Raw genomic sequence first — 27,475 nt, forward strand, 5'->3', positions numbered from 1 at the left:
CAATAATTTCCTTTGTCCAGTGAACCATAATTAAAAAAATGAAGCTAAAGTAATTATGGGTATTCCCCATAGCTTAAATTTTGTACTCGATTTTTTTCTTTTCTTTTTTCTTTTTTTTTAGCTTTTGTACATTCGTCTTCTTAACACTTAAAATCTTAAGTCTATGGACTTTTACGATACAAGAGTTCAAGGAAAATTTGAACATAGGTTCAAAAAGACTGCCAAACAGGGTACAGTTGTTGTACTTGGTAAGCAATTTGACAACATTGTAGTAAATATTTTCAGTGCAAAATGTGCTCGTTAAGATACCAGCAGATAAACTAATCCAGCACAAATTAGTGCATCAAAAGTCACCAAAAATAAGTATTTGAACCTCATAATTAAATACAAAATGAGGGGAAAAACTACAAAAAGGTCCACTTAAAAAAAAAAATTTGTTATCAAATTGTTTCAAGAACAAATTAAACGACTTATGCTTTCCAAATGTATTTTTATAGCTGCATATCGCGGGCCGTTTTGTGGTCTGTTTTGCAAAACGCAGCGGCTCATTTCAGCTTATTGCAGCCCAGTCGGCCAGTTTTGCAGCACACCCACCAGCCCGCTCAGTTCTCCCGATGGCCAGCACGCCCCTGATCAGCCCCAAAGTGCGTCGACCCACCGGGAAAATGCCCGGTATGCCAGATTACCACTCCAGCCCTGCTTGGAAGGGTATTCTCTTTTTTAATATGTAAAATTAGTACAGCCATTGAACAGAGAGTTGTCTATACCTGCAGACGTGTGAGTGCGTGCGTGTGTTTAAAGGCTGCAAGAGTCTTAATCTCCTTGTAACATGTGCAACCCCACCCCCAAACATGCACCCCCTCAGGTAAGCTCTTACACTGATGAAGACAAAGCAAATGGGAGGGGTTAAAATATCAAATTTCCAGTTGACTAAATTGCCCACCATTGTCTTCAGCTAAATTAACAACAGTCTGAGGTGTGACCTTGCCAAATAGAAATTCCCCACCGAACCGATTTTATTTTCTAACTCAAAATACTGCAGCACATATCATAATTAAACCGTAAAGAGTTATGAGTCAAACGAAAGTTCAAAGGTCAAGTTAGTGGTTGTTAGGTGCAAATGAGCTTTGACTGACTAACTAACTAGAGATGAATCAGTCATAGAAGTTCTTTGCGTCTAACACTTTATGATCCATACATTAATGAGACTGTTCTTAATCGGTTCATTTAAAAAACAATATTAATTAAAGAAAAGTTTAATACATAGCAAAACAATATGCAACTAAAAGACTGTGTAATGTGTCAAATCACAACAAAATGTTTGTATGCCAATAAACTTTCAACATTAGACTTCAGCCGTTGTGATTAAAGTTATCAGACACAAGGTAAACAATATAATATAATCACACACACAAACACTCGTAAAAACGACTTATATAACTCCACTGATAAGGTGATGCTGTTCCACCTGGTCATACCTGACACTCTCCTCTTAATCAACTGCTGTCTGGCAATAATCCTGCCCAGCCTGTACCCTGAGCGTCTTCTGTGATGGTCCATCCTCAGGTAAATATCTTGGGTCTCTGGGGTCATACTGCCCAGGCATTCGCTGCTCTCTGTATGTGGTAGCACTCTGTACATGGTCACAATGCACATTCACCCCCCCTCCCCAAACACAAATACCAAAAACAGTAACACAACTGTCTGTCCACCAACAACCCAGCACATGTGAGATGTGAAGATCCTAGAGCTCCAATAGTCAGGAGGAGTGCAAGCTTCTAGCCCCACCCCGATTTTGAGTCACATGACTCAAGGTGAGCCAATGAGAAATGAGAAAGGAGACGTTTCACGGTCTGTGGGAGAGCTGCTAATTTTTTGGAGGGAAATATAAATACCAGAGGAATGCTTGTGAACTGAGAGAGTGGAGAAAGGGAGGAGAGCAGGGGGATGAGGGAAGGGAAAAGAAAAACAGCATGGCTAAGAAACACCCAGACCAAAAAGAACAAGCCTGCCACTGTGAATCCCCACTCAGATGTCAAGTTTGCTCACAAGGAAATTGTTAGTGTTATGTTATCTAGACAATTAAGGATAAATGACATGATCTAATACATTATTTAAAATATATACTGTATATATAAAATTAAAATTAAAAATAATTCACACAAACAGTTACCTCTACTATGATGAACAAGTTTACGATTTCTGAGTTGGAAGTTATTTTGATATTATTTTCAAGGGCTTAAATAAATAATGTCTATGTCTTGTTAAATGCTGAATTGAATTCTTACAAAAAGAATAGTTTGCTTAAGTAGTTCAGAATATACTTCTGTTATTATCTCCTAGAAAACGTTAAACGTTTGTTTAAAAATTTTATTAATGTAAAAAATTAAACAAAAGTTTGTTCACCAAACCAAAGTCAGTTGATGTCAATTTGTTGTCATGTGACAAAAATCTATATCAATTTATATATATATATATATATATATATATATATATATATATATATATATATATATATATATATATATATATACATGTATATTATATATTACATTCAATTGCTTTGGCTCAATTCTTGAATGAGAATAAGTTTTTTCAAAACATTAAAATGATAGAAAATGAAAAGGATCCCATAATTTACTCAGCCTCAAGCCTTCATAGTTGTGTATGACTTTCGTCTTTCAGCCAATCACAATCAAATTTGTATTGAAAAAGATCCTGTCTCTTCCAAGCTTTATAATTGGAATGAATGGTACCTTAGATTTTGAAGCCCAAAAAAGCACATCCATCCATCAAAAAAGTAATCCATACGGCTCCAAGGGGTTAATAAAGACCTTCTGAAGCGAAGCAATGCATTTTTGTAAGAAAAATATCCATATTTATAACTTCAGGTAACGGCCGTCCACACATTCACTGCGTTCGTCTCTTCTCACCGGAGCTTACACTACGCCTACGTCATATGCCTGAACTCGACTCTTTCATGAACGCGCAGATGGACGTTACCGGAAGCCAGTGATTATAGCTTATAACGTTATAAATATGGGGCTCTATTTTTCTTTTGGGCCCCTAGGAAGGGGGTATGGGTAGAAGATGGATTTTAACACCTATAGGGGCACTTTGAATAATTGGTTATGCCTTTCGGATTGGTCAACTCCCCCGTTGTCTTTCAGGGGCTCATGAATGATGTGCTTAGAGACATGGTCGATCGTGAATTTGTTTGGCTGAAAAAAGAAAGTCATGTACAATTTGGATGGCTTGAGGGTGAGTAAATTATGGGATAATACTTTTTTTTTTTAGAAATTACCCTTTAAATGAAAATCTCTGAACAATTAGTATCTTGTTCACACCAGATTTGAATTTCGTATTCATTTAAGCAAATTGCACATGTTTGGAATGTATGTGCAAAAGAGTATAAGTATATATATTTTTTACAATTTTCACAATACACATGAACTGATCTGAAAGCGCCACCATACACATGCACACAGATCAGCGCATCACTGGTTTGTTCTGAATCACACACAGACCATGTTTATCTGTTTTTAAATCACAGCCTTTTGTGGATTAATAATCACATATGACCAACTCACCATTTTGATGTTATTTTGATTAATTTTGCAGTACTGAAGGATCGTGAAATTAGTCTACTGATGCACACTTTATAAAAATTAATGGCCAAATGAAAGCACATTAAAATCATTGCGATATTCAAGATACATCATCAGCAAAATTATCTAGATTATATCGTTAATATTCGAAAAATCACCCAGCCCTAATGTGAAAGGAGAGTATTTTAATAATTCACACCACCTGATATTTTTTAAGACAATACATGTTTTAAAATTAATTAATTTAATTATTATTATTTATTTTATTTTTTATTTTTTTCAAAACTATATGAAACCAACATGGACTCATTACATTTCTACAAACTTGAGACATGTGTTTTAAACTAGAGATTTCTCATCTTTATCATCTTCCTTTGACAACCATATTTGTCAATGACCATTGACTGCCATTAATAATAACTACAGTGCAGGGAGGCCTATGGTCAATATACTGTATATAATATATACACATTATATATACTGTATATAATATAGGCCAATTTGACAGAAATTTGGCTAAAATATGTGATGACATTGTATAATTACATAATATATGCTGAAATTAAATTGACATTTTTTGTTTTACACATATATTTACTCAGAATTCACTACGAAATATTTTAAAGCACTAAAAGTAATTTGAAAATGGAAATGTTGCATTGTTCATTGACTACGCAAAGGTTTATTTTGGTACTGATGCAAGGAAAAGAAAATATCGGGCAAGTTTTCGATCTGGCCGATATCTCTGTCTATCACTATTTAAACTCTCTATTTAAAAGAGAAGAAGAACGAAGAAGAACCCCGCCCCTGCCGGTGATAAGGAAGGGCGGATGGGACGGGGTGCCAGAGAATCATTGATATACTTGTTCATGGCCTCCCTCTTGAGAGAAAAGAGTGAATACAGCCATCCCAGAGGCAGCGAGGTGCCAGGAAACAGTTCAATCGCACAGTTGTACGGGCGATGAGGAGGAAGGGTCATGGCACGGGACCGGCTGAACACTGCCCTCAAGTCCTGGTATGTCAACAGTACTCCAGATAAGTCCGCCGGTTTATCTTGCAATGAAACACAAGACTGGACAGGGGAAACAGCAGAGTTAAGACAAACAATAAGCGACTCCAAGCAAGAACAGTGTTGGTTGACCAGTCTATGTGTGTGTTGCGCGTTACCAACCAAGGATGCCCCAACACTACCGGTGCCGATGGAGATTGGATCAGGTAAAAGGACAACTGTGCCATATTATTTCCAGAGATGAAGGTGACCAGCTTTGTGGATTGAGTGATGAGGGACAGCGGTGTGCCACGGTGATGGGTTAATCCAACTGGACCATACAAAGTCACCACTTAGAAGCCTATTCTAAATCCATAAAGTTCCCTTCAGCTCCAGAATCAACCAAGTCAGACACAATGTGACAAGCAGATCCATACTGCAGCTTGGCCGGGAGAAGTGTCCGAAGTCCAGGGGTTTTGTCCAAAGGTGTAGCGCTCACCAGTAACCCACTCTCCTACCGACGAGAGATGTCTTTTACCGAAAAGGAAGCGATAGAGATATGATCAGAAAGAGCACAATAGAAACATTGTCCATTAACGAGACATCACTGTTTCTCCCTGTACTGGTGAGTTGGCTGAAGAGGCAGAACGGGTGGGAGGATCAGCCATCAGGGTAGGTGGAAAGCAGCATCGATGGTGGCGATGGTGTAGGGTCAGGCGTTGATCGACTTGGATAGCCAGATCCACCAAGTCATCGAAACACATAGGCAAATCCAAAGAATAAATCTCGTCCAGAATGTAGTCGGAAAGACGATCCCACATAGCGTGGTCATTCCACTCACAAGAAGCAGCTAGGGTGCAAAATTCAGAACAACGCCTGGCTGAGATGGGCAATCTTTCTCCCAATACACGGGCAGAGATGAAGTATCCTCCCTGGAATACCAGCTGGCATATAGCAAAACTGGAAGTCAATCACACATCCGACACCCGGGCAACAAACAGATACACGAGACAAGAACAACTAGACAAAGAGAGTGATAATGTTAGTTCTCAAATTCAAACAGCAATCTAGCAAAGATCCAGAGAACAGGACAGGCTTAAGATTGGAGTGAATTACAGGAAAACAGCACGTTAATTTAGTGGCACGCTAATTAGTGGCATGATCAGCGTTCCCATGGGAACAATCAATGTTCCCATGGGAACGCTGATCATGCATGCCGGTTTCACCTACGAGACATGAGGGAGAGAAAATGACAAAACAATCAAAGCAAATCAGCGAACTCACCAGAGCCGTGACAAAAATAACACATTTTAACTCAATTGTTTCTCCTAGACGTCAATAAGAATAAATAGAGATGAATGGAGACTTCTACATAAGTTTCCTGCTTCTCAGATTTTTCTCCAAAAAAAAGACCTCAGAAATCTCACATATGTCTCTTATAAAGTTTCAGAAAAGTTCTCATAAACCTTGCCCAAGTTTGTCAAAATACCAAAGTCAGTAAAAAAAAGTTCAGCGATTTCAATATGAACTCAACATGAATTGTATAATGCTCTACTCATTTGTCTAATTTGTTTCTCTGTTATTTCTCCTAAGGAATATTAGTTATTTCTCCTAAGGAATATTAGTTGTCTCCTAAGGAACACCTCAGACAAAGATACTTAAGAGACAGATAACTGAGGCCTCCATTAAGTCTCCTGAACTATAGAGGAGCAACTTGTGAGTAAAAAACTTCTTAGAAGTGGTTCATCTACAAGCAGTCTACCTATAAAGCAGATAACTTTTTGAATTGCATGCTGACCATCTGTTGATCATAGCAGTCTAAAGGGCTATTCAGCATCGAATGTGTTCTTGTGCTAAAAAAGCTAGATGCAGCACAATGAATAGAACCAAATGTTTTTTAACCTGCAAAATACACTGAAGAAATTGCAAAGAGATCCATCTAGCACATGTTTACAAAAAACGCTGATGGATGCAAAGACGTTTTCGGTGTAAACGGCCTCTTACACATGAACCTAAGGCACTTTTTTGTGCCTTATGCCGAGTTTACACTACAAGATATTAGCTGATTTTCACTCACCGACAGTTTTGTGGAGATCGGCGACAAAAACCCGAAATCATAGGCAAATCGAAGCTCGCTCCCGTGATTGAAGAACGCAATGTATGAATGATCAAAGACGCAATCTGAGAGAAGCGCCGATGCGTCACTGATGTCAGCGAGATATCTAGAATTTTAAATATCTGGACCTGTCTGCGATTCCAGATCAAAATTTGATGTTTCCTCTGAAATCTACCAAAACCGGGTGGAGAAAGAGAAGAGTGGAAGAGAAATTGCCAATTCTCTTGGGCAGTCAGGTAAGCAAACAGTTAGATTTTTCAGTAGGATGTACTTTTTCATATTGTAACCAATAAACTATACGATACCTTTAGGCAATTAAAAACATACACATAATATTCTGAAAGGCATAACATATGATCATGCATTTGTTTTCTTATCTCGTATCACTTCTCGCATGTACTCTGTTGTGAAATGTAATTTGGAGACCAGGCAGGGTCGTCTGGGATTCGTCAATAGTGAAATGTTTTGTGATATGTTCACCCCTGTCGCCGAATCCTTGTGTAATTTGAAAGACAGTTGTGTAATAATAACAATACAACAATCCGACGTCTTTGAAAGTCATATCATGTGTAGGAGGCATTAGTTGCTTTGAATAATCTGCTAAATGCCTTAAATGTAAATTAAGTGCCTATGGTAAAAGTAATTGAGCAAGGCCCTTGACCCTATCTTCTCCAGCAATGCCGTATCATGTCTGACCCTGCTCTCTGACCCCAACTTAGCTGGGATATGCGAACAAAAAAGAATTTCACTGTATATATGCAAATGTATAATGTGTGGCAAAAATAAAGGCTTCTTCTACATCAGAATTTGTATTTCAGGCTGTTTGCCTTGTATGTGAAAGAATAAACTGCAAAAATGAAGGAAAAATTGCACAATTATTTAACAAAAACAAAAAATGGTAATGAATGGAAGGTTTGCAACAGTGGCTACTCCATTGCTTCATGGAACAACCTGAGTCTTCAACTTAAAATAGACTCCACATCTTTGCAAACAGTTCCACTCTCTGTGGACCAGAGTCAGTTACTCTTACAGCCCTAGTGAACAGCATGCATTATATTTATTGTTAGCATGTGTTATGTCTCTCTCTGTGTGTGTCTATGTGTGAGCAAGCAAGCACATAAACAAGTGAATAGGGTACGAATGGGCACGACACCAAGTTAAACACATTCTGTGCCCCCTTCCCGACTGGCACACCCCTAACCATGCTACAAAACGCACAAAGACCACAATTCAACCATCGCCTGCAATCCTGTTGCAAACTGCCCTAATCCCTCACTCTGATGCCCCTCACCACAGGAGATGTACATGTTTTCTACTTAATAATAGATTTTAGATGTTTGAGCTTATAAACCAAGTACAGTATGTGCTCTGTTCAGTACAGGTGTAACTTCCGAAGCTGGTTTCTGAGTGACAGACCAAACCTAATGGTGCGTTTTGTTTGAACTGTCCACTCAGCACTATTAAAGAGCGGGTTAACCACACTTTATGTTGTATTTTTTATATAGATGTCCTTACTCATGTATATACTGTATAAAATAATTATGCTTCATACATTACTTACAGCTTACGATAAAGTAATAGTTCACCCAATATAAAAATTATCTTATCAATTACTCACCCTTATGCCATCCCAGATGTGTATGACATTCTTTCTTCAGACAAAGAAAGGTAAATGGTGATCAGACCTTTTGTAGCTTAAAAAATCACATAAAGGAAACATAAAAATAATCCATATGACTCCAGTGTTTAAATCAATTTCTTCAGAAGTACTAATAATAATAGTTGTGGGTGAGAAACAGAACAATATTTATGTCCTTTTTACTTTAAATCTCCATGTGAACTGGTTTGGTTGTGATGGAGGAGTCAGGAGACAATGAGGCAGGTTCAAGGTTAGTACTTTAATTTGCACTTCTTGTTTTGACACACGACGGTAACCGTCGGTATAATTATATTTATATTAATGTAAATGACACAGGTCGCACAGTCTGGCTGTCGTGCTTTCTGGACACTCTCTCTCCCGCTCTCGACACTTGGTGTCCCTTAAATGTCTCTCTCCGTATCACTAAAACAAGACACAGGTGTTAGAGGTAATTACAAACCAGGTGACAAGCCTTACCGCTCTCTCTCTCTCTCTCTGCCGCAGACCGACACACGACCACGCCCCCCCATACCACACTCCAATTTAACCTTCACTTTCCACATGTGACTTTCAGATGTAAAAGTGAAAGTGGAGATCTAGAATAAAAATGGGACATATGGATTACTTCTATGTTTCCTTTATGTGATTTCTGGAGCTACAAAGTTCACCATTCACTTGCATTGTATGGGTTATAGAGCTGAGATATTTTTCTTTGTTTGTGTTCTGCTGAAGAAAGAAAGGCATACACATCTGGGATGCCATGAGTTTGAGCAAATAATGAGAGAATTTACATTTTTGTTTGAACTATCCCTATAATTTTAGCATTGAATCAGTCCAGAATAAAGTTAAAAGCATAAAGTAATATTCCATGGATAAGTTTTGGCTTCTGTTTTTGGCCACATCATAAATATAATGGAACGATTAATTGCTTTTATTATTGCATTGCACTTAATGTTTTGTAATCCTTCAAGCAGTGACAGCTTTACTCCATTTCTGGCACAAATGCTAAGGTTTAAATGAAGGAAATATGTGGTAATGTAACCATGCACTCGGCTGACCCCATTTTACAGCATAACGAGCCAGACTATGGTACTGAAAAAAACATTACCCGTACATCATTATATACATTTTTCACTTTGATGGATATATCTTGACTTACAATTGATATCTTTACTGGTGGAGGTTTTAAATGGAAATGACACAAATTTGATTGATTGATTGATTGATTGAGTGCTCTGAAATACCCACTTCATTTAAATGACAAAGTATTCCACAAAAGCATTAAAGTTACAGCTAGTTAGTAAGGGCCGTAGACTGATCATATCAATCAAAGCTCAGGTGCTTTTGAGCTCCTGGCTACAATGAGCCGTATTCCTTCCTAAATGTGAGTGATCCAAATTCTAACTGACTTGACTCATCTACTGACACCTACTTCTGACAAAGACTTTTCTGCACATTACTGCTTCTCCAAAACATTTCTAGATTTCTGTACAAAATGTGTTGTTGAAAACATATCGAACAGCATCTTTGTTATGCAGAGCAGACTGCTTTGCCCGCTTCAGTTCAATATTCAGAGCCAAACCAGACTGTGCCAAGAATCTCATCATCTCTATACTGGAGCCAAAGATAAATGTCTGACAGCTCTCAGAATAAATGTATGCAAACGTGGAGGAGAGAACAGACCATGCTCACTGCTCGGCAGAGTATGCACATTCCACATGCTCTCTCTCTCTCTCTCTCTTCAATACAGTTGAATTGAAGGGACAGGAACACCTTGGAAACTGTTGCATTAATAATGGCTCAATATTTTTAAAGGAATAGTTCATCCAACAATGAAAATTCTCTCATAATTTACTCAACCTCAGATGTGTATGACTGTCTTTCTTCAGCAGAACACAAATTAAGATTTTTAGAACCATATTTCAGACTGTAGGTCCATAAAATGCAAGTGAATGGCTGCCAAATTTTTGAAGCTCCAAGAAGTACATATAGCCATCATAAAAAATAATCCACGATTCCAGTGGTCTTATTAATGTCTTCTGAAGTGAAACACTAGGTGTTCGTAAGAAATAGATCAATATTTAAAAAGTTTTAAATATTTGTTTTACTATAAATGTTTGCTTCTGGCCAGCTCATTGAGGAGGGTGGTGTTCAAACTGTCTCTCGCGTGACGTAAGCGTGAAAGCCTCCACTGCATAGATATACAGATATCTCTTATTAGCAGCTGTTCCTATGGAACGTGATTCTGTGTCCACAAAAAAGCAGTTTATGCAGCATCTCGGCAAGGAGCTTGGTCTGAGACATCCTGTCCACTCACTCACTTGCATTCTAACCGATTCAAACAGTTCTCCTTGTTCACCGTTCACGGTGATATATACTATACTATACTATATACAATATATACATATATATATATATACTAGATCTACACAGTAAATACATAAGAACGAAGGAACGTTCACACATAGAGATCGGACTCCCAAAACTGTGCGCGCCACCCAGACATGAGTAAGTTCTTTAGATGTATAGTGCCTCTTGAATTAGTGTCTTGAAAAAGTGTTTTTAATATTGCCATAATAGTTCAAATGCAAAACCGTTTTTAGGAAATGAGTCATGATTATTAAAGCTTTAAAATGGTAAAGGTCAATTACTATAATAATAAAGTTAAATAAAAAATCTGTGGTGCTTGCTCATACTTAATATTATATACTTCTGCCCATAACTTTGGCACGAAACTCATTCTGCACCTCTTTGTGCTACAGATATGAATGATACTTCAAAGCATGCAACTTATTAAGGTGAAGAAAGCTATGTCTTTTCTAAGCAATCAGACTAAAGGCCAAAGTATCCTTCGGTTGTCTTTGTTGGTGATCGGAGCGCAGTATGCATGACGCAAATTTTGTCATCAGCACGGTCTGTACGGACTGTCAGCGCGCGGCCAAGATTTTCTTGACAAGCGTACAGTCGTCATGTCTGCACATCATCGGCATGTGCGCCTGTCGTTGACTTGACTAAATGTGTATCGCAAAGCAGTTGTAGTATGCATGCGTCGAACGTGTTCTAATTCGTTCGCGGTCAGAAGAGTATACTTTGAAAGGCAAAGCGTTTGACGGGGCGCGATCCGATCCGGAAAACACAAAAGTGAAGTAAACACTAGTCTTTAAGGTTTTCACCTGGCTCAGAACACCTTAGCAAATACTGGGAAAATTGTCAGGACACATTTTTTGTGAAAAAATCGAAAGCTTTGTTAGCCTATTTAAACATGCAACAGTTTTCTATGTTGTATGTCCTTAAAGTGAATGGAAGCATTGCTCCATATCAAACCAGTCTCGACAGGTTTGAACTTGATGGCAACAACATAAGGGAAATCTAACCCTCAGATAACTGAACTGCAATTCAGTTATAAACACAACAGGGATATAGTAGAGCAGTAGTTCACAATTGGTGGGTCAGGACCCAAAAATGAGTCTCAGGTCTGTTGCACTGTAAATGATATCCTTCATTTTAATGGTAAAAGAAAGTAAAAATGCTACAGTAAAAAAAACCATTTAATTCGTTAATGAGTAGTTACCGTTGCTTACACGGTAAAAATTATTTATATACCGTATTTATTAACAAGACAATACATTAACTTGTGTACATTAAAATGTATATTAAGTTTATCAAGAAAATACATGTACGTATTACAGTAAACTATTTTAAAAATTACAGTAAAAAACAATAATCGGCGCTTTTAGAAGTCTCTGCGTGACCCATTACATTTCATTATAATTAATGGGAATATTTCAGTTTGTTCTTATTTTTAATATCAGTTACAGTATGTACATTGGGGTTTTCTGTGATATATTTAATGTAGTTTAGTTCATTTTACATTTACATTTATGCATTTGGCAGACGCTTTTATCCAAAGTGACTTACAGAGCCCTTATTACAGGGACAATCCCCCCGGAGTAACCTGGAGTTAAGTGCCTTGCTCAAGGACACAATGGTGGTGGCTGTGGGGATCGAACCAGCGACCTTCTGATTACCAGTTATGTGTTTAGCCCACTAGACCACCACCACTCCAGTTCATGCTTATTGCATTATTTTAGTGTCACATGTGTTACCCTAATGGTGTGTTGTATTTGTGTAAGTGACACTGTACACTATCTCTATACGTGTATTAATTATCGCTCCACGAATTATTGCGCCACTCTTGATGAATTTATGTATTCATGTGGCCATTTGTAGGGACTACGGTTATTAATGATACATTTTAAATTGAAAATCAGACATACTGTATATAAAAGGAAGTGAACTGTAAAGGATACAGGCATCAAAAATACATCCTGCTGAGCTTGAAACATTGTCACTGTATTTTGTACAGTAAGTTTCTAGCAACCATGGCCGTAACTTTAACAGAATTTTTTTTTCAGTCGAGGACAATTGGAGAAGAACCAGGCTAACAGCAAATTAAAAATTGATACTTGCCATATAACTGTGGATAATTAGGATAACAAAATAAATAGGCTTATCAACTTTTTAAAAGGGAGGAGAAAATTATTTCCATATCTGTTGTTGCTGACGAAGACAAAGGCTGTACATCCAATAAAACTCTAAGGTATTTTGGGGAAATTTAGGGGCACCTCTTCAGTTTAAATGTAAAATCACTGACATACTGTAGTAGAGGATGGGTTTTAAGACACATTCTAAGATACTGTACAGACTGCACTTCTATCATATTAGCACCTCTTGACATTGTTTTGGTACTCCATTTGTGTATTTTTCCACCAGGTAGAATCTGCCAAGACACATAAACGTATTACTGCTGCACCATCAAGATTAATATGATCAATCTGATGGAAACATAATAAACAGGTTTATGGCTTACAAAATCAGGTCAAATGAGTCTCGAGACAAAAAGAAGCCTCTCAAATATGAAAGCTGATTTCCAATAAAGTTCCAGTAAAACGTCCTGGCTGAGAAGAACCTCGAGCCTGGGATGCTGACTCCACAACTTGAAGACATACAGAGAGCTTAGATATCAACATAGCAGTGGAAAGAAAAGTTATCGGCATAATATTTACTCTGTGGGTTTCTGGGAAGAGTCGTTGAATGTGGGTAGGGGCCAGATAAAACCAGCAGGTGCTTACACTTCGCTCCAGAAAGGAGAGAAAAGGCAGACAATAAAATGTTTTTGCTGTCTCCTCGGAGTTCTAGTTTGATTGAAACTACCATTGAAAATGTCAAAGCCACATCACATTTATGAGTTTTCTGCCACTGTGTTTTGAGGAATCTGTTCCTCTCTTTAAGGGTAACTTTATATGGTAAAAGTGACTGGACTGTGAGCAAAATGAGCTAAATGTTGTTGTATCATTGTATCATTGCCTTGATCGCTGCTGTCTTTAATTTAAGTGGCTCTTTTGAGAATGGCTTGTCAGGGGATTTGAATGATGCTTCTATATGTTAGACTATGCTTTAACTTTTTTCATTGAGGCTTTTAGTACAAGTTATAGTGTATATTCCGCTTATCAGTGCTGCCTTTGGACAGACCGAAACTCACAATAAACATTTTTTTTTTAGACTGTTCACAAAGGCTGCACACCATCAATAGAATGTTTTCTTTTCCATGCCATTCTTTTATTGTGGCAAAAGCTGGGTTTCAATTCACATATTTGTATGTACAATTTGGGATATTGCATAAAAAGATGCTAAAAGAATCTCCAAAATGCGCTTAAAAAACATATAAGCTGGCTTGAGATGGATAAAAAAATAATTATATAAGAAGAAATGTGCATAAACTATGATGGATACACGTTTACCGAATAAATGCCTGTTGAAAGTATTAGGAATACAAGATGCTCATTAAAAAAGACATTTGGCTTAATAAATTGTTCATATCTGGACTAAACAGCAGACCAATCATCGCATCTGAAATGTGGTTCTGGTCATCCTGAAATAACAGTATCCTAAAAATCCAAAGCCTTTATAGTGTTTGCAGAGGAAGTAAATCAAATACATACTTGAACTTCGCTGAAGAGCAGGTTTATTGACACTTACGAAAGAACGTACACACATAGAGATCGGACTCCCAGAACTGTTTGCGTCACCCAGACATGAGTGTTTTGTATTCATGTTATAAACTGCAATTGTTTTATTAACAAAAGAGTCACAGTGGCTACAATTTCCCTCGATGTGACGATTTTGTTCTTTTAAACACTTGGGATGGAAACGTAGCTTTATCTGTGCATTGTTTTTGCTATATTATGGATTTTCGCATCATTGAAATTCACAACTTGGATGGAAACATAGTTAATGTAGCCTGTTTATGATAAACTCACCCTAACTGGCACATTAATCAAAAATAATAGTTATTGGTCATTTTCATGTTGGTCATACATTCTCTTCCTGTCTAAGTAGGCCATTATTGGCCACAATATATTGCTATGTGACCAGACTTTATGCTGGAAGTTAAAAATATTGCAATGTGAGACTTGGCTACACTTTCAATCAAACAAATCATCAGTACTCTCTCATTCTATCCACATTTCCTTGTTTTTTAAAAAGCCTTTTTACAATAAACCTTGATTGAATGGGGGGCTCTACATGCCAGAATATCCTTCATGGTTGTACTTTTAATAGCGGCCCAAGTAAGATTCAAATGTTCCCCTCTTGGAAGCCACACTGAGCTATCCACCGTCATGCCATAAAAGGCTCCACATTGTTTGGCTTGTGTATAAACAACCAGGCCAGACCATGCACATGACTGCCACCTGCATGGCACATCACATTGCTAAAATACATATATGGAAATGAACGTAAGAGGCATGCCAACAACGCCTCTTAATTTTATCATCATCCCCATGGCAGCCAACACATATGGCCAAACAAACAAAGAATGCTAAGCAAGACAAATATACAAGCTCTGAAAGGTTCAGACCGAATTACAGCAGACTCTTAATTATTGTCCACTAAAACAAACAGATGGATCACCATAAAGCACTCCAATAGAAAATGACAAGGGATTACTAGGGTTTTCCATTGAACACAGCATTGCATTGACTGACATCTAGTGGTCATATAAAGTATTCTTGTATCCTCACACTGACACGTTAAATAGAGACTGTATGTTTATAATTCCAGATTATACAATAGTTTCTGCAAATTTACACTTGAATAAAAAGAGTTTGATCAAAGTCCTGCCACTCAGAATTGATACAAAACTCCCCTTCAATACAGTATGAAGAGCATTATAAAACTTGTGCATTAAATCTACTGGCTTATTAATACTACTAACCAAAATAATTTTTGCAAATCAGTCAAATGTGGTTTAATATAATACAACATTACGATATTTCTTTTTCAATCACTATATCCAGACAGACAGACAGACAGACAGACAGACAGACAGACAGACAGATAGATAGATAGATAGATAGATAGATAGATAGATAGATAGATAGATAGATAGATAGATAGATAGATAGACAGATAGACAGACAGACAGACAGACAGACTATACAATATAATAAAATATAATATAACATAGGCTAATATGATATAATACAGGCTACTGTTGCTGCAATAACAATGATGCAATGTTAAATAACTTCACCATCAACCCTCTATAATCACAATAGGAGTCATGTAGTAAAATATTTGAATCCTGTTGTGCACATCAGTCATGTAAATGATCATCTAAATCACAGACAATAACTTTCAGAATTAGAAACAATTTATAATCTGCTACAGAACGAGCGCGAGTATTTGAACTGTCAATCCATTGAAAACTTCACTCCAAACACGAACTTTCGTGTCACTGACCTGCGAGTCGTCTCTCTCTGACACTTTTCCATAATAAATCCCATGCTTTGGACGTTGATTCTCGGAATTGCTCGCTGAATGACCGTCTTAGTTTAAGTCTGAGCGACTTTCGTTTCGCTGTCATCGTGAATCCGCGCGCATAATAATGTGTCCAGTGTCTCGTGCGCTGAACTCCCGTTATTTCTTTGATCGAGCGCGAGACCCCTCGTCCTCCTCTTCACCTGGCTCAAGAGCTGTCCCGTAGCCACAAACCGCAACTAGAAACTTTCCCGAAAAATAAATACATGTCGAATAATGTGGTAGGATAATAATCTCCCGAAATAATCCCGTTTTTGATACACGCGTTAAGGAAACGTGCTGCCGCTATCTGGAGTCTCCGAGTGTCAGGACAGATGTGGTTTTGTTTGAAGTTTCTCCTTCAGCTCGTAACAATCTCTCTCTCTCTTCATCACTCTCACTGCTGGAGGAGTTCACTTCACAGCTCACTGTCAAACTTTACCAAAGAGCTCAACTGGGATTCATCGACCATGAATTATGATCATTATATGTATGTATGATAATATATATATATATATATATATGTGTGTGTGTGTGTGTGTGTGTGTGTGTGTGTGTGTGTGTGTGTGTGTGTGTGTGTGTGTGTGTGTGTGTGTGTGTGTGTGTGTGTGTGTGAATGAAATAAGGTACTACAATGAAATACGGTAGAGGCTAATGTCCAAATCAAAGGAAAAACAGGGTATTAAGCATACCCACAACACTCACAGTATTTTACTTATTTTTAACCAGGCTTTAAGGACATTTGCATACCCAGTTCTCACATGTCCCTCATCAAAAAGTCTTTGAATCTTTTTGGTTATTTTAAAACTTAGAGGACCCTTAATATATAGTACACTCACCTAAAGTATTATTAGGAACACCTGTTAAATTTCTCATTAATGCAATTATCTAATCAACCAATCACATGGCAGTTGCTTCAATGCATTTAGGGGTGTGGTCCTGGTCAAGACAATCTCCTGAACTCCAAACTGAATGTCAGAATGGGAAAGAAAGGTGATTTAAGCAATTTTGAGCGTGGCATGGTTGTTGGTGCCAGACGGGCCGTTCTGAGTATTTCACAATCTGCTCAGTTACTGGGATTTTCACGCACAACCATTTCTAGGGTTTACAAAGAATGGTGTGAAAAGGAAAAACATCCAGTATGCGGCAGTCCTGTGGGCTGAAAATGCCTTGTTGATGCTGGAGGTCAGAGGAGAATGGGCCGACTGATTCAAGCTGATAGAAGAGCAACTTTGCCTGAAATAACCACTCGTTACAACCGAGGTATGCAGCAAAGCATTTGTGAAGCCACAACACGCACAACCTTGAGGCGGATGGGCTACAACAGCAGAATACCCCACCGGGTACCACTCATCTCCACTACAAATAGGAAAAAGAGGCTACAATTTGCAAGAGCTCACCAAAATTGGACAGTTTAAGACTGGAAAAATGTTGTCTGGTCTGATGAGTCTCGATTTCTGTTGAGACATTCAGATGGTAGAGTCAGAATTTGGCGTAAACAGAATGAGAACATGGATCCATCATGCCTTGTCACCACTGTGCAGGCTGGTGGTGGTGGTGTAATGGTGTGGGAGATGTTTTCTTGGCACACTTTAGGCCCCTTAGTGCCAATTGGGCATCGTTTAAATGCCACGGTCTACCTGAGCATTGTTTCTGACCATGTCCATCCCTTTATGGCCACCATGTACCCATCCTCTGATGGCTACTTCCAGCAGGATAATGCACCATGTCACAAAGCTCGAATCATTTCAAATTGGTTTCTTGAACATAACAATGAGTTCACTGTACTAAAATGGACCCACAGTCACCAGATCTCAATCCAATAGAGCATCTTTGGGATGTGGTGGAACGGGAGCTTCGTGCCCTGGATGTGCATCCCACAAATCTCCATCAACTGCAAGATGCTATCCTATCAATATGGGCCAACATTTCTAAAGAATGCTTTCAGCACCTTGTTGAATCAATGCCACGTAGAATTAAGGCAGTTCTGAAGGGGAAAGGGGGTCAAACAAAGTATTAGTATGGTGCTCCTAATAATCCTTTAGGTGAGTGTATATAAAATTATCTCTCTATAGATATAATTATACTATATAAATAAGACAAATATTTATTTCTACGTGTTCAAAAAAAAATGACAGTCAGTGAAGCAGTTATAATGGATGTGAATGAGACAATTTTTGGGAGGGTTTAATAGGCAGAAAGGTGAAGCTTATAATTTTATAAAAAAAAACATTGTTATCAAAACATTATGCCAAAAAATAACAAAAACTGTTGACAACACTATTCCTTTAATTATGGTCCTCTATAACTTCTATTTTTCCCTCAGCTTGATATTAGCCAGCGTCACCTCCATAACAAAGAGTAGATTGCTTTGTACGACAGGATTTTTGTAATGTGAGCAGTTGAACCCTTAACTGAGATGTCTTGGATAAAAAACTACTTTAGCATGAAGCAGTGCAGCTCTCCTCTTGTTTGAGATCTTGCAGAGCAGTGTTAACCCTCCCAGCAATTTTGTCTTGGTATATGCTGGGAACAGGTAGTTGTGTGGCCTTAATCACAGTGAGTGTTAATGTGTCTGAGCTTTATTTACTAATGGAGTCATCTGATGGGAAAACTCTCCTGAGAGAACACGGAGGCCTTCTGCTGTGCCTCAGCTTATGTGTCAAAGGTCAGAGGTTAGGGCCAAACATTTCCCCTCTTGTGGGATCTGCAATGGAATGCCAGGCTTGGCGATACGACTGTCTGACCAATATGAGGAGACCAGGAATTGGTGAGCATGGCTATCTTGCTTTAAAATACACAAAGAGAGAAGAGTGCTTTTGTTTGTAAACCACAAGCAGAAAAGACTAAATTTGTCAAATGTTATTGGAAAGTCAACAATCAAAATTCTGAAATGTTTAGTGATAATTAATGATGCATAGATGTGATGTATGATTATAGAATATTGCAACAAGGTTTAAAATGGGCAAGGAGGAGGCGGGAACTGGACGAACCATCAAAATAATGTTTAATGAAAACTTAAAAAGGCACAAACATAAACACAGCTGCATGTGCCTCTCTCTCTCTCCCAAAATGCCGCATCTGGCTCGGCTTTATCCCTCTCCTTGGCTGATTAGCCCTATTGGGGGCTGGCCGTGCACACTCACAGCCTCCTCATCACAAATATCTATCTCAGCAGATGGAAAATGTATACAATCATCCTAATTTATCGCAAGATTTTCTGCAAAAGACACAAGCCTATGCAGCAACTAGTGAGTGTGGCCAACCACACAACATCTCGTTCCCTCTCAGGGAACCAAGGTAATGTTCATAATCGAGACGTTCCTTTTGAAGGTAACTTCGAAGTTGCATAATGACGCAACTGCCACGCACCATGTAAGCACTCAAAACTGTATCCAAAGTGCAATGAGACAATGCTTGGACACCGAAACACCCCTGTTGCAGCCACCAAAGCACACAAACAACTGCTCTGACTTATGCCATTGGCTAGTATGGACAACATTAACCTACAGAGCCCCTACTGGACTTAGCATATGTAGCATCATATGCTCCTCAGATTAAAATGGTGGAGAAAAGGAGCCATACTAACATCCAAACACCGTCGTGGGCTCACGAGTGATGGCGGAAACATACATTTACATTTACATTTTATATTTATGCATTTGGCAGATGCTTTAATCCAAAACAATTTACAGAGCCCCTTATAATCCCCCCGGAGCAACCTGGAGTTGCTCAAGGACACAATGGTGGTGCCTGTGGGGATGGAACCAACAACCTTCTGCTTAACAGTTTAGTGCCCACTACACCACCACCACTCCACCACATACGAGGACCCAATCCTTCGGAGGGTGTGCAAAAATCATGTCCGGTACCTTCTGTGGCTCGTTGGTGGGATATTGAGATGATGCTAAATGTGAATGCACCTAAGCTGTAGCAAGCTTCTCTCTTTCACGATGAGGAAGCATCTGCTGGAATGCAGCAGTTTGCTGTTTCATTGCGCTGAACTTTTCTACTACCGTTAGGGCTGCATCTCCAAACAGGTCAGACTACTAGTGTGTGCAAAGCCAATGCTGCCTGGCCCGAAGCCAGGTAACCTTTATACAACAACGATGAAGTCATCTTGCAAGGCATCAAGGGAAGGGTGAGCCTCAATTTCAATGTAGTCGTAGAGGATGGGGAAAGATGAGCCACCAGTGTCTTTTCCATTGCCAGGACCGCAGTATATCCATTCTCAACAGCACAGCATACATATGCAAACTCTGAGGCTGAATAATTCGTAACCCTGCCCAAGTATGGTTAATTTCAGGACTTCGAGATCTCACGATAGAGGTCAGGGGAAAAGGGGAGTGGCCTGTGAGGTGTAGCCGTGTTGCCACTCAAAAGGGAGAATATGTATATAATCCTCAATTCTACGTGAGTCACTAGTAACAAACACGGGCTTAGACTAATCGTGCGAAAGAAAATCTGGTGAGATGGCACCAAGCGCTCACCTATATAGAGCCCGTGCCATGGCTCCCTATGGGAGTCGCTTAAGTGCCATCAGCCAATAAACTGGCGTGATTGTATATAGGCTTCAGACCAAGTGAGACCACTGATGTAGTCCAAATTGAGTCATTACACAACATCAAAGTTTCCTTCGAAAGGGAACTAGGAGTGGAGTTAGCTCACTTACTCTGATGTGATGGAGTCCACCGGACTGATGACCTACAACTTGCTATTCTCAGATTCATTTGTCTAGCACAGAGACTGCTGGACGATTAATACTGCAAAGTCAGGTCCTGTCTGTCCACTTCAGCAACTGTCCAATTCCATCAGTGCTCCAGCTGGCTGTTCTGAGCCCTTGATCTCCTGTCTGTCAGCAGCTGACCTCAGAGACTCATTATTTTAAACTTCAGCACAGTCTTTCCATTATAAAACCAGTACATGGAGCAAAATAAGTAGCAATGGTCAGCACAACATTGATGTTGGGGATTTTGAATGCAACTTTAAAAAAAAAAAATGTGCATCTTTGATAATTAAGTTGCATGATTACTGTTAAGTGAAAAAAAAGTATTTTTTTGTCTGTTTTGTTTTTCATCATTCATGATTCAAAATTTAGTCAATCCAATAGTCACATGACAACAGTTCATTTGACAACAGTCAAATGAACTTTACTCAGGCTTTAACGAAACACGGTGTGGCAGCGGGGGCGTGGTCAAGCGCTCGTCCGGGAGAGAAAAGCGGTAAGGGCGCTTACACCTGAGCTAAATTATGTCTAACACCGGTGTCTAATTTCAGTAAGCATGGGGAGAGCGGCATAAAAAGGCAGCAGCCACAGAGCTGAGAGAGTGACACACGTCAGTCTAGTGTTGGCGCATAGAAGAATTGAGAAACTTTATAAAATTGATTGTAAACATTGCTGTGGCCATTAAAAGCCTTACCTGGAACGTCAAGTGCTCTGCTGAAAACTGTCACACTGGTGCCCGTGTGACAGTTTTCCCAAGAAGGACACGTGAAGCAGGGCACTTGAAATTAGACACCGGTGTTAGACATAATTTAGCGCAGGTGTAAGTGCCCTTACCGCTTTTCTCTCCCGGACGGGCGCTTGACCACGCCCCCGCTACCACACACGGCTTGTAATAAAACATTTGCAGTAAACAGTAGCCTACCAATAAAGTCACTGGTCACTATCTTCCTCGTCCTGTGCACTGAAACCACTGAAGTCATCTCCTTCGATGTCGGAGTTGAATAATCTCAGATTTAGTTGTCTTTTTGCACTGAGTCAATTTCTCACACTGCTGTTTCCAACGTCTTATCATCGACTCATTAAGACCAAGCTCCCATGCAGCAGCCAGATCAATCGCCTTCAACTTGAAAGCAGCATCATATGCGTTTATCCATGTCTTTGCCATGGTGAGGGTGACAAAATTACTACCGTAATCAGAATGATGGGAAGTTTGAGCGCGCTCGATTTAATCTAAACAGTAAACAAAAAAAGTTGTTTTGAACTTAACCCGTTCGGCAATTTCATTGGTCTAATGAAAGCTTCACGCCGCCAAAAAACTGAGCACGTCACAGAATGTTTTTTTTAATTTTTTTTATCTAAAATTTGAAAGCGGGAAAAATACATATATTAGCCGCGTCATTGTATAAACCGCGAGGTTCAAAGCGTGGGAAAAATGTTGCGGCTTATAGTCCGGAAATTACGGTAATGCTAATGTTTACAGCTTTTAATCTAAAGATTGTATTAGTATATAGAAATTAACATTTGCCAAGAAAAAGGCTGTAAAAGTATTGTTGTCAAATTAACTATTGATGTAACCTAATCCCATAGAATGAACATAATATAACAACATTTTTGCAAACTGAGTTTTATGTGTCAGATTCTAAAGTGTCCTAGAAGCGACAAGAAATGACATGGTTGCTTCAGAAAATGTTGCATTTGATTTTAGGACACTATTGTTTGGATTTAGGTGTTGGTTTATTATAGTGATGTAAAAAGTACCAGTACTTCGGTACCAAGTCGATGCTAAAATAAAAACATGTCACAATACTAGTGTTTCTGTAGTACAAATAAAAAGTTATAATAATAATCATATTTTATTTTTTTTAATTTTCAGGATTTTAATCCAAGCTAAACAGACTAACATGACTTACACTTGTAAGTATATTCAAGTTGTTAAAAGTTGTAAGTAAGCCAGGATTGGCATTGGTGCCCTCTCAAAAACAAAAAGTAAATACAGATGCATGAAAGCCCTGACTCTGCCTTGCTGTCTAAAATATGTAAATATTGATATATTGAAAATTCTGAACGTGTCATCTTATTCCCATGCTGTCACTTTGCATTTCAAGCAATGTAATGCAATAACCAGATTGCATCAAGTCATTAATACATTAACTTTATACAACTTGATGCGTTCATAACTATTCCAAATATCTTATTGAATAAACTCATCTAAGAGATTAAAACTGATATATTGATAAATATCTCTGGGATATTGTAAATGAAACACTTCTGCCCAGATGTTCTTACAGATGTGGATCCATGATTGCTCATATGAAGTAACTGAATAATTTGTTTGTGAAAATTACAGAGCAAAGTGGTGACGTTTGCCAAAGAGAATATGAATCTCACACAGATGGTTGAGCACTAGTATCAACAAAACTCAGAGTCAGTGGACTTCTGCCGAGCAGCACATCTGCACAGTAGCCAAGCTGGTGTCTCTGCATTCTCACCAACATTGAGGTATGGAATTGAAACCACATGGAACTTTAAATGGAGAAATTCCTTTTTTTTTCCTTTTTAACACAAGCCTTTACTCTCTGTCTGGACCTGTGCTCAGTAATGGAGTCATGTGGGTCATGTTTCTGATCAAAGACTTTTACAGGAAGCCACAAGACTGACAGCGCCCTGAAGATATCATGGCTAGAAGTCTTTAGTCTTGCATAGCCAGAGTTTTGAATATGGCATTGTCTGTTCCTCATTCCAGCTTCTTCTGGCTATGAACCACCCACTCAGTCAGGAAGAAACTGTCTGATTGACATGTAAAGTGGACAATCTTAATTAGGGCCCAAGCCTTGAAAAGGCAAGGCCCTATTGTTTTCGTTAGAATATTATTTTTCTTACGACTATTCGTGCACTTTTGGGGCTCTTAACGTGCTCTAAAACTCTTGAAACTTTGCACAAGGGTCAGAACCCGCGGCCATTAGGGCCGGGCTAAAGCTGGTACCGGGGGTGGCAGGGGGGCTCGACGGCGCCCCCTGGAATGGGGTCCGAAAACTTGGTCCATAAATCAAACACGCTTGCATGTAATAATATGAAACTTGGTACACATATAGATCTCATCGTTTCATATATCCTTCATACTTTTACTTTTTACCCCAGCCCAACAGGAAATCGTCCATTTAGGGTTGTTTGGAAAACGCATGCAATGGAATTTGAAATACTCCTCCTAGAGAATTCCACCAATCGCCACGAAACTCGGTCAGCAAAAATTGCCGGCGGATTTTTGATATCTCGAACGGTTTGGCCGTGGCGAGGAAACAAAATGATGGCGCGAAAAGAGAAACAGGAAGTGTGTTATAACTTCTGCATACATTAATTGATCTCGATGAAACTTCAGCAGTGTGTTCGCTGTAACAGGCCGATCGCATGGATGTGACTATTGTGAGTCAAAGTTATAGCGCCACCAACTGGCAGAAGGAAGTGTGTCACTTTCAAAAAGCTTTGAAATCACCCTCTTATTTTTACCCGATTTACTTAAAACTTTTGGTGTGTAATGTAAACACACGGCAGATGTAGACATGTGAAAGGATTATTGATATCTTGGATACTGTTGCCGCGGCAATGCTTCAAACTCAAATATTCTTTTTTGATGCTTTTGAGACTCTTAGCATTCTTGAAATTGCATGAAACGCGACAGACACATCACATTTATTAACCAGTGGACATGTGCGAAGTTTCAGAAACGGGCGTGGTGCAGGGGCTCAGTAGCGCCACCTTTTGACAAAAGTGAGGGGGTTGGTTTTACACTTTGACCCACAGTCACAAAACTCAGTAATTATATTGTTCTCATCGAGCCGGACAACTTTCTAATTTACAGTCATTAGCTCAGACCAACAGAAAGTCAGATATTTTGGTTTGAATGTGGATGTTTTGGAGAATTTTCTCTGCCTCTCCCACTGACCCTACGTCTCTCTGTGTCTGGGGGGAGGGGGATGATTTGGCTGTTGAGTGAGAATGCTTTTATTTTTGTTTTTCAAGGTTTTGGGGCCTTTAACGTGCTCGAAAACTCTTGAAACTTTGCACACAGGTCGGAACCCGCGGCCATCAGGGCCGGGCCGAAGATGGTACCCGGGCGTGGCAGGGGGGCTCGACAGCAGGGAATTTCTCTGTTGGAAATTTGAAGCTCCAAATCACCCTGAACATAGACATCCCAAGTCATTGAAAAGTACAAATGTTATTATTTAAAGTTTTTTTTATTTCTCTCTTACGTTGTAAAATGCCACGTTTTTGAATGGCATGTAAAATGTAAAAATAATCACTCAGTCTCCATTTTTTTCTCTGATCTGATGCTATTTTAATGATTTAAAAATCAAAGCACTGACCATTTAAAAGTGTGAGCTTGTACATTTTGAAATAGTTATAAACAGTCACAGCAATGCAGTGTTATTATGTGCCTAGATAGTCTTTCAAATAAAATGAGTTTACCCCAAAAAGATATTTCTCTCATCATTTACTCACCCTCAGGCACGTGCACACATAGACATCAAAGGGGACTTGAGCACCTGCCCTTTTTCTTCCTCGAGAGAAAGTGCCCTTTTTTCTGGGGTGTTTTTTTTGTTTATTTTTTATAAATAAATTAATATATATATTCCTGTTCTAGCACAGCTTCCCTGTCAAACAAATATATTTATTAAATAAAAAATCAAAACATCAGGTCGGTAGATGATTTTGTCGATGCCGCCTCCTCCCTCCCTCCCTCCCTCCGCGTGGGTGTACAGTGCCTCGACTATACAGCTAATTAGCCAAAAGCAAATATAGTTAACTTGTGTCTTGCTAACATTCATGACTCATGAGCTACTAGCTAATGTAATAGGTTAGCTAAAGTCTAGCTAAGGCAATATATCATGGCCATACAGGCCAATATATACTGTACTTATTGGAGACATTACAGGTGAATACAGTCAAATTTGTGTGATGTACTTAACATAATGATAAATAATCTTAAGATATTATATTGCATGCGATGTATTGTGAATACACCCATGTTAAACATAAAAATGTACTTCCATTGCATATCATAGGAACACATAAGCGTAAATTATAATTACATTAATAAACCTGTACAAAGACCTCCAGATAAATACTGGCCATCTGGATTAATTAACACATTTAAGTGCTGCAAAAGATATTGACCTATGACATCCTGTGACATAAAAAATTATTCTTCATTTGAATTATCTCATAGATGTGACTATTGTGGTTCATGGTCATAGGCCCTGTCCCAAATGGCACACTTCATATGAATTTTCAGTCTTGTGTACTTATTTCATGTGTCCATTAACTCCATGAGACCGTAGGGTGTCTCATTTTTCATTTTAGGTATCGGAAGGGTGCTCACGCATACTTTGTGGTCGATATGTGCCCTCAATGCGCACTTTTGCAGTGCAAGCTCTACAGCACACATCTTCTCGACAGTCAAAGTGAGGTTACGTTATTGCCCATCGTGCACAGCAACCCTAAAGGCACAGGGGGTGGCAGTGCCACAGGCTTGGGCCCGCCATCGCTGCTCGCAGCTATATTTCATTTTGTTTTTACATGCCATTTAGGAGTGGGCTTACTTAAAGTTAAAAATAGACCATCAAGGAAAAAAAATATTTTGAATGATGGCACGGTAGTCTTTGTAAAGATTTGTACAAAATGTTGTACAGACTTTGTGATCAGGACTGCTATCCTGAGGCTGAGACTAGGAAGTCCCAACTCAGAGACATCATCTGTACTCCAAATTCTGTAGTCAGATTGTTGATATCAAGGAGAAGATTATTATGGCTAGACTATGACTTAGGTGGATACAGACAGGAAGCAATGACAAAAGGGGAGGAAGTGGCCATCAGAATGTGAATGGCTCTCCACACAAGCCCAATGGGTTTGCTTGTTTTGGCAAGACCCTATCAAGCTCTCGTCTTTTCTCCAAACAGTGACAGATCCTTCTTTAGACTGCCAAAGTAAATACAGTGCACCTCATTGCTTTTTAAGTTGCAAACAAGCTTTGGTAGATCCTTGTTTGAGTGGTCTATTTGTGAGGTTATAGGTTAAATTGATTGTGTATTAAGTTACCACAAAATTAAAAGTGGCTCTGAAAAGAAGATCTTCTGAAAATAAATTTCTTGAATTAACCATCAGCAACTGCACCCATAGGAAAGAACAATCACAAATGAGATCCATTTAATATCTCAGTTGTTTCACCTAGAGAGCAATGAGATCAAATAAAGCTATTGTGTACTTAATTGTGCCTCTCTGATATTGCTCTATACTCTTGGTTCACACATAAATATAAATATAGGAGTGGTGGTGGCATAGTGAGCTAAAGCACATAACTGGTAAGCAGAAGGTTGTTGGTTCAATCCTCACAGCCACCACCATTGTGTCCTTGAGCAAGGCACTCAACTCCAGGTTGCTCCGGGGGGATTGTCCCTGTAATAAGTGCACTGTAAGTCACTTTGGATAAAAGCATCTGCCAAATGCATAAATGTAAATGTAAATAAAATGTGAATTCATTGAA

General features: G+C 38.9%; 1 protein-coding gene across 3 annotated transcripts in view; it reads right to left on the minus strand.

Moving 5' to 3' along the window:
• Positions 1 to 27,475, minus strand: part of LOC127631926 (stAR-related lipid transfer protein 13-like) — a 126,505-nt gene that overhangs the window by 47,463 nt on the left and 51,567 nt on the right. Inside the window, exon 1 of one of the 3 annotated variants that reach the window (XM_052110336.1) lies at positions 16,155 to 16,796. The exons of 1 other annotated variant lie outside the window; for it this stretch is intronic. In XM_052110336.1, the coding sequence (XP_051966296.1) occupies positions 16,155 to 16,278 (124 nt within the window). In that variant the 5' untranslated portion in view covers positions 16,279 to 16,796. Of the gene's footprint in view, positions 1 to 1,478; positions 1,798 to 16,154; positions 16,797 to 27,475 lie in introns of those variants that run through there. One more of the 3 variants, XM_052110335.1, reaches the window with a different exon arrangement.

Source organism: Xyrauchen texanus, chromosome 38 (assembly GCF_025860055.1).
Source record: "Xyrauchen texanus isolate HMW12.3.18 chromosome 38, RBS_HiC_50CHRs, whole genome shotgun sequence".
In the NCBI taxonomy this organism is placed as follows: Eukaryota; Metazoa; Chordata; class Actinopteri; order Cypriniformes; family Catostomidae; genus Xyrauchen; species Xyrauchen texanus.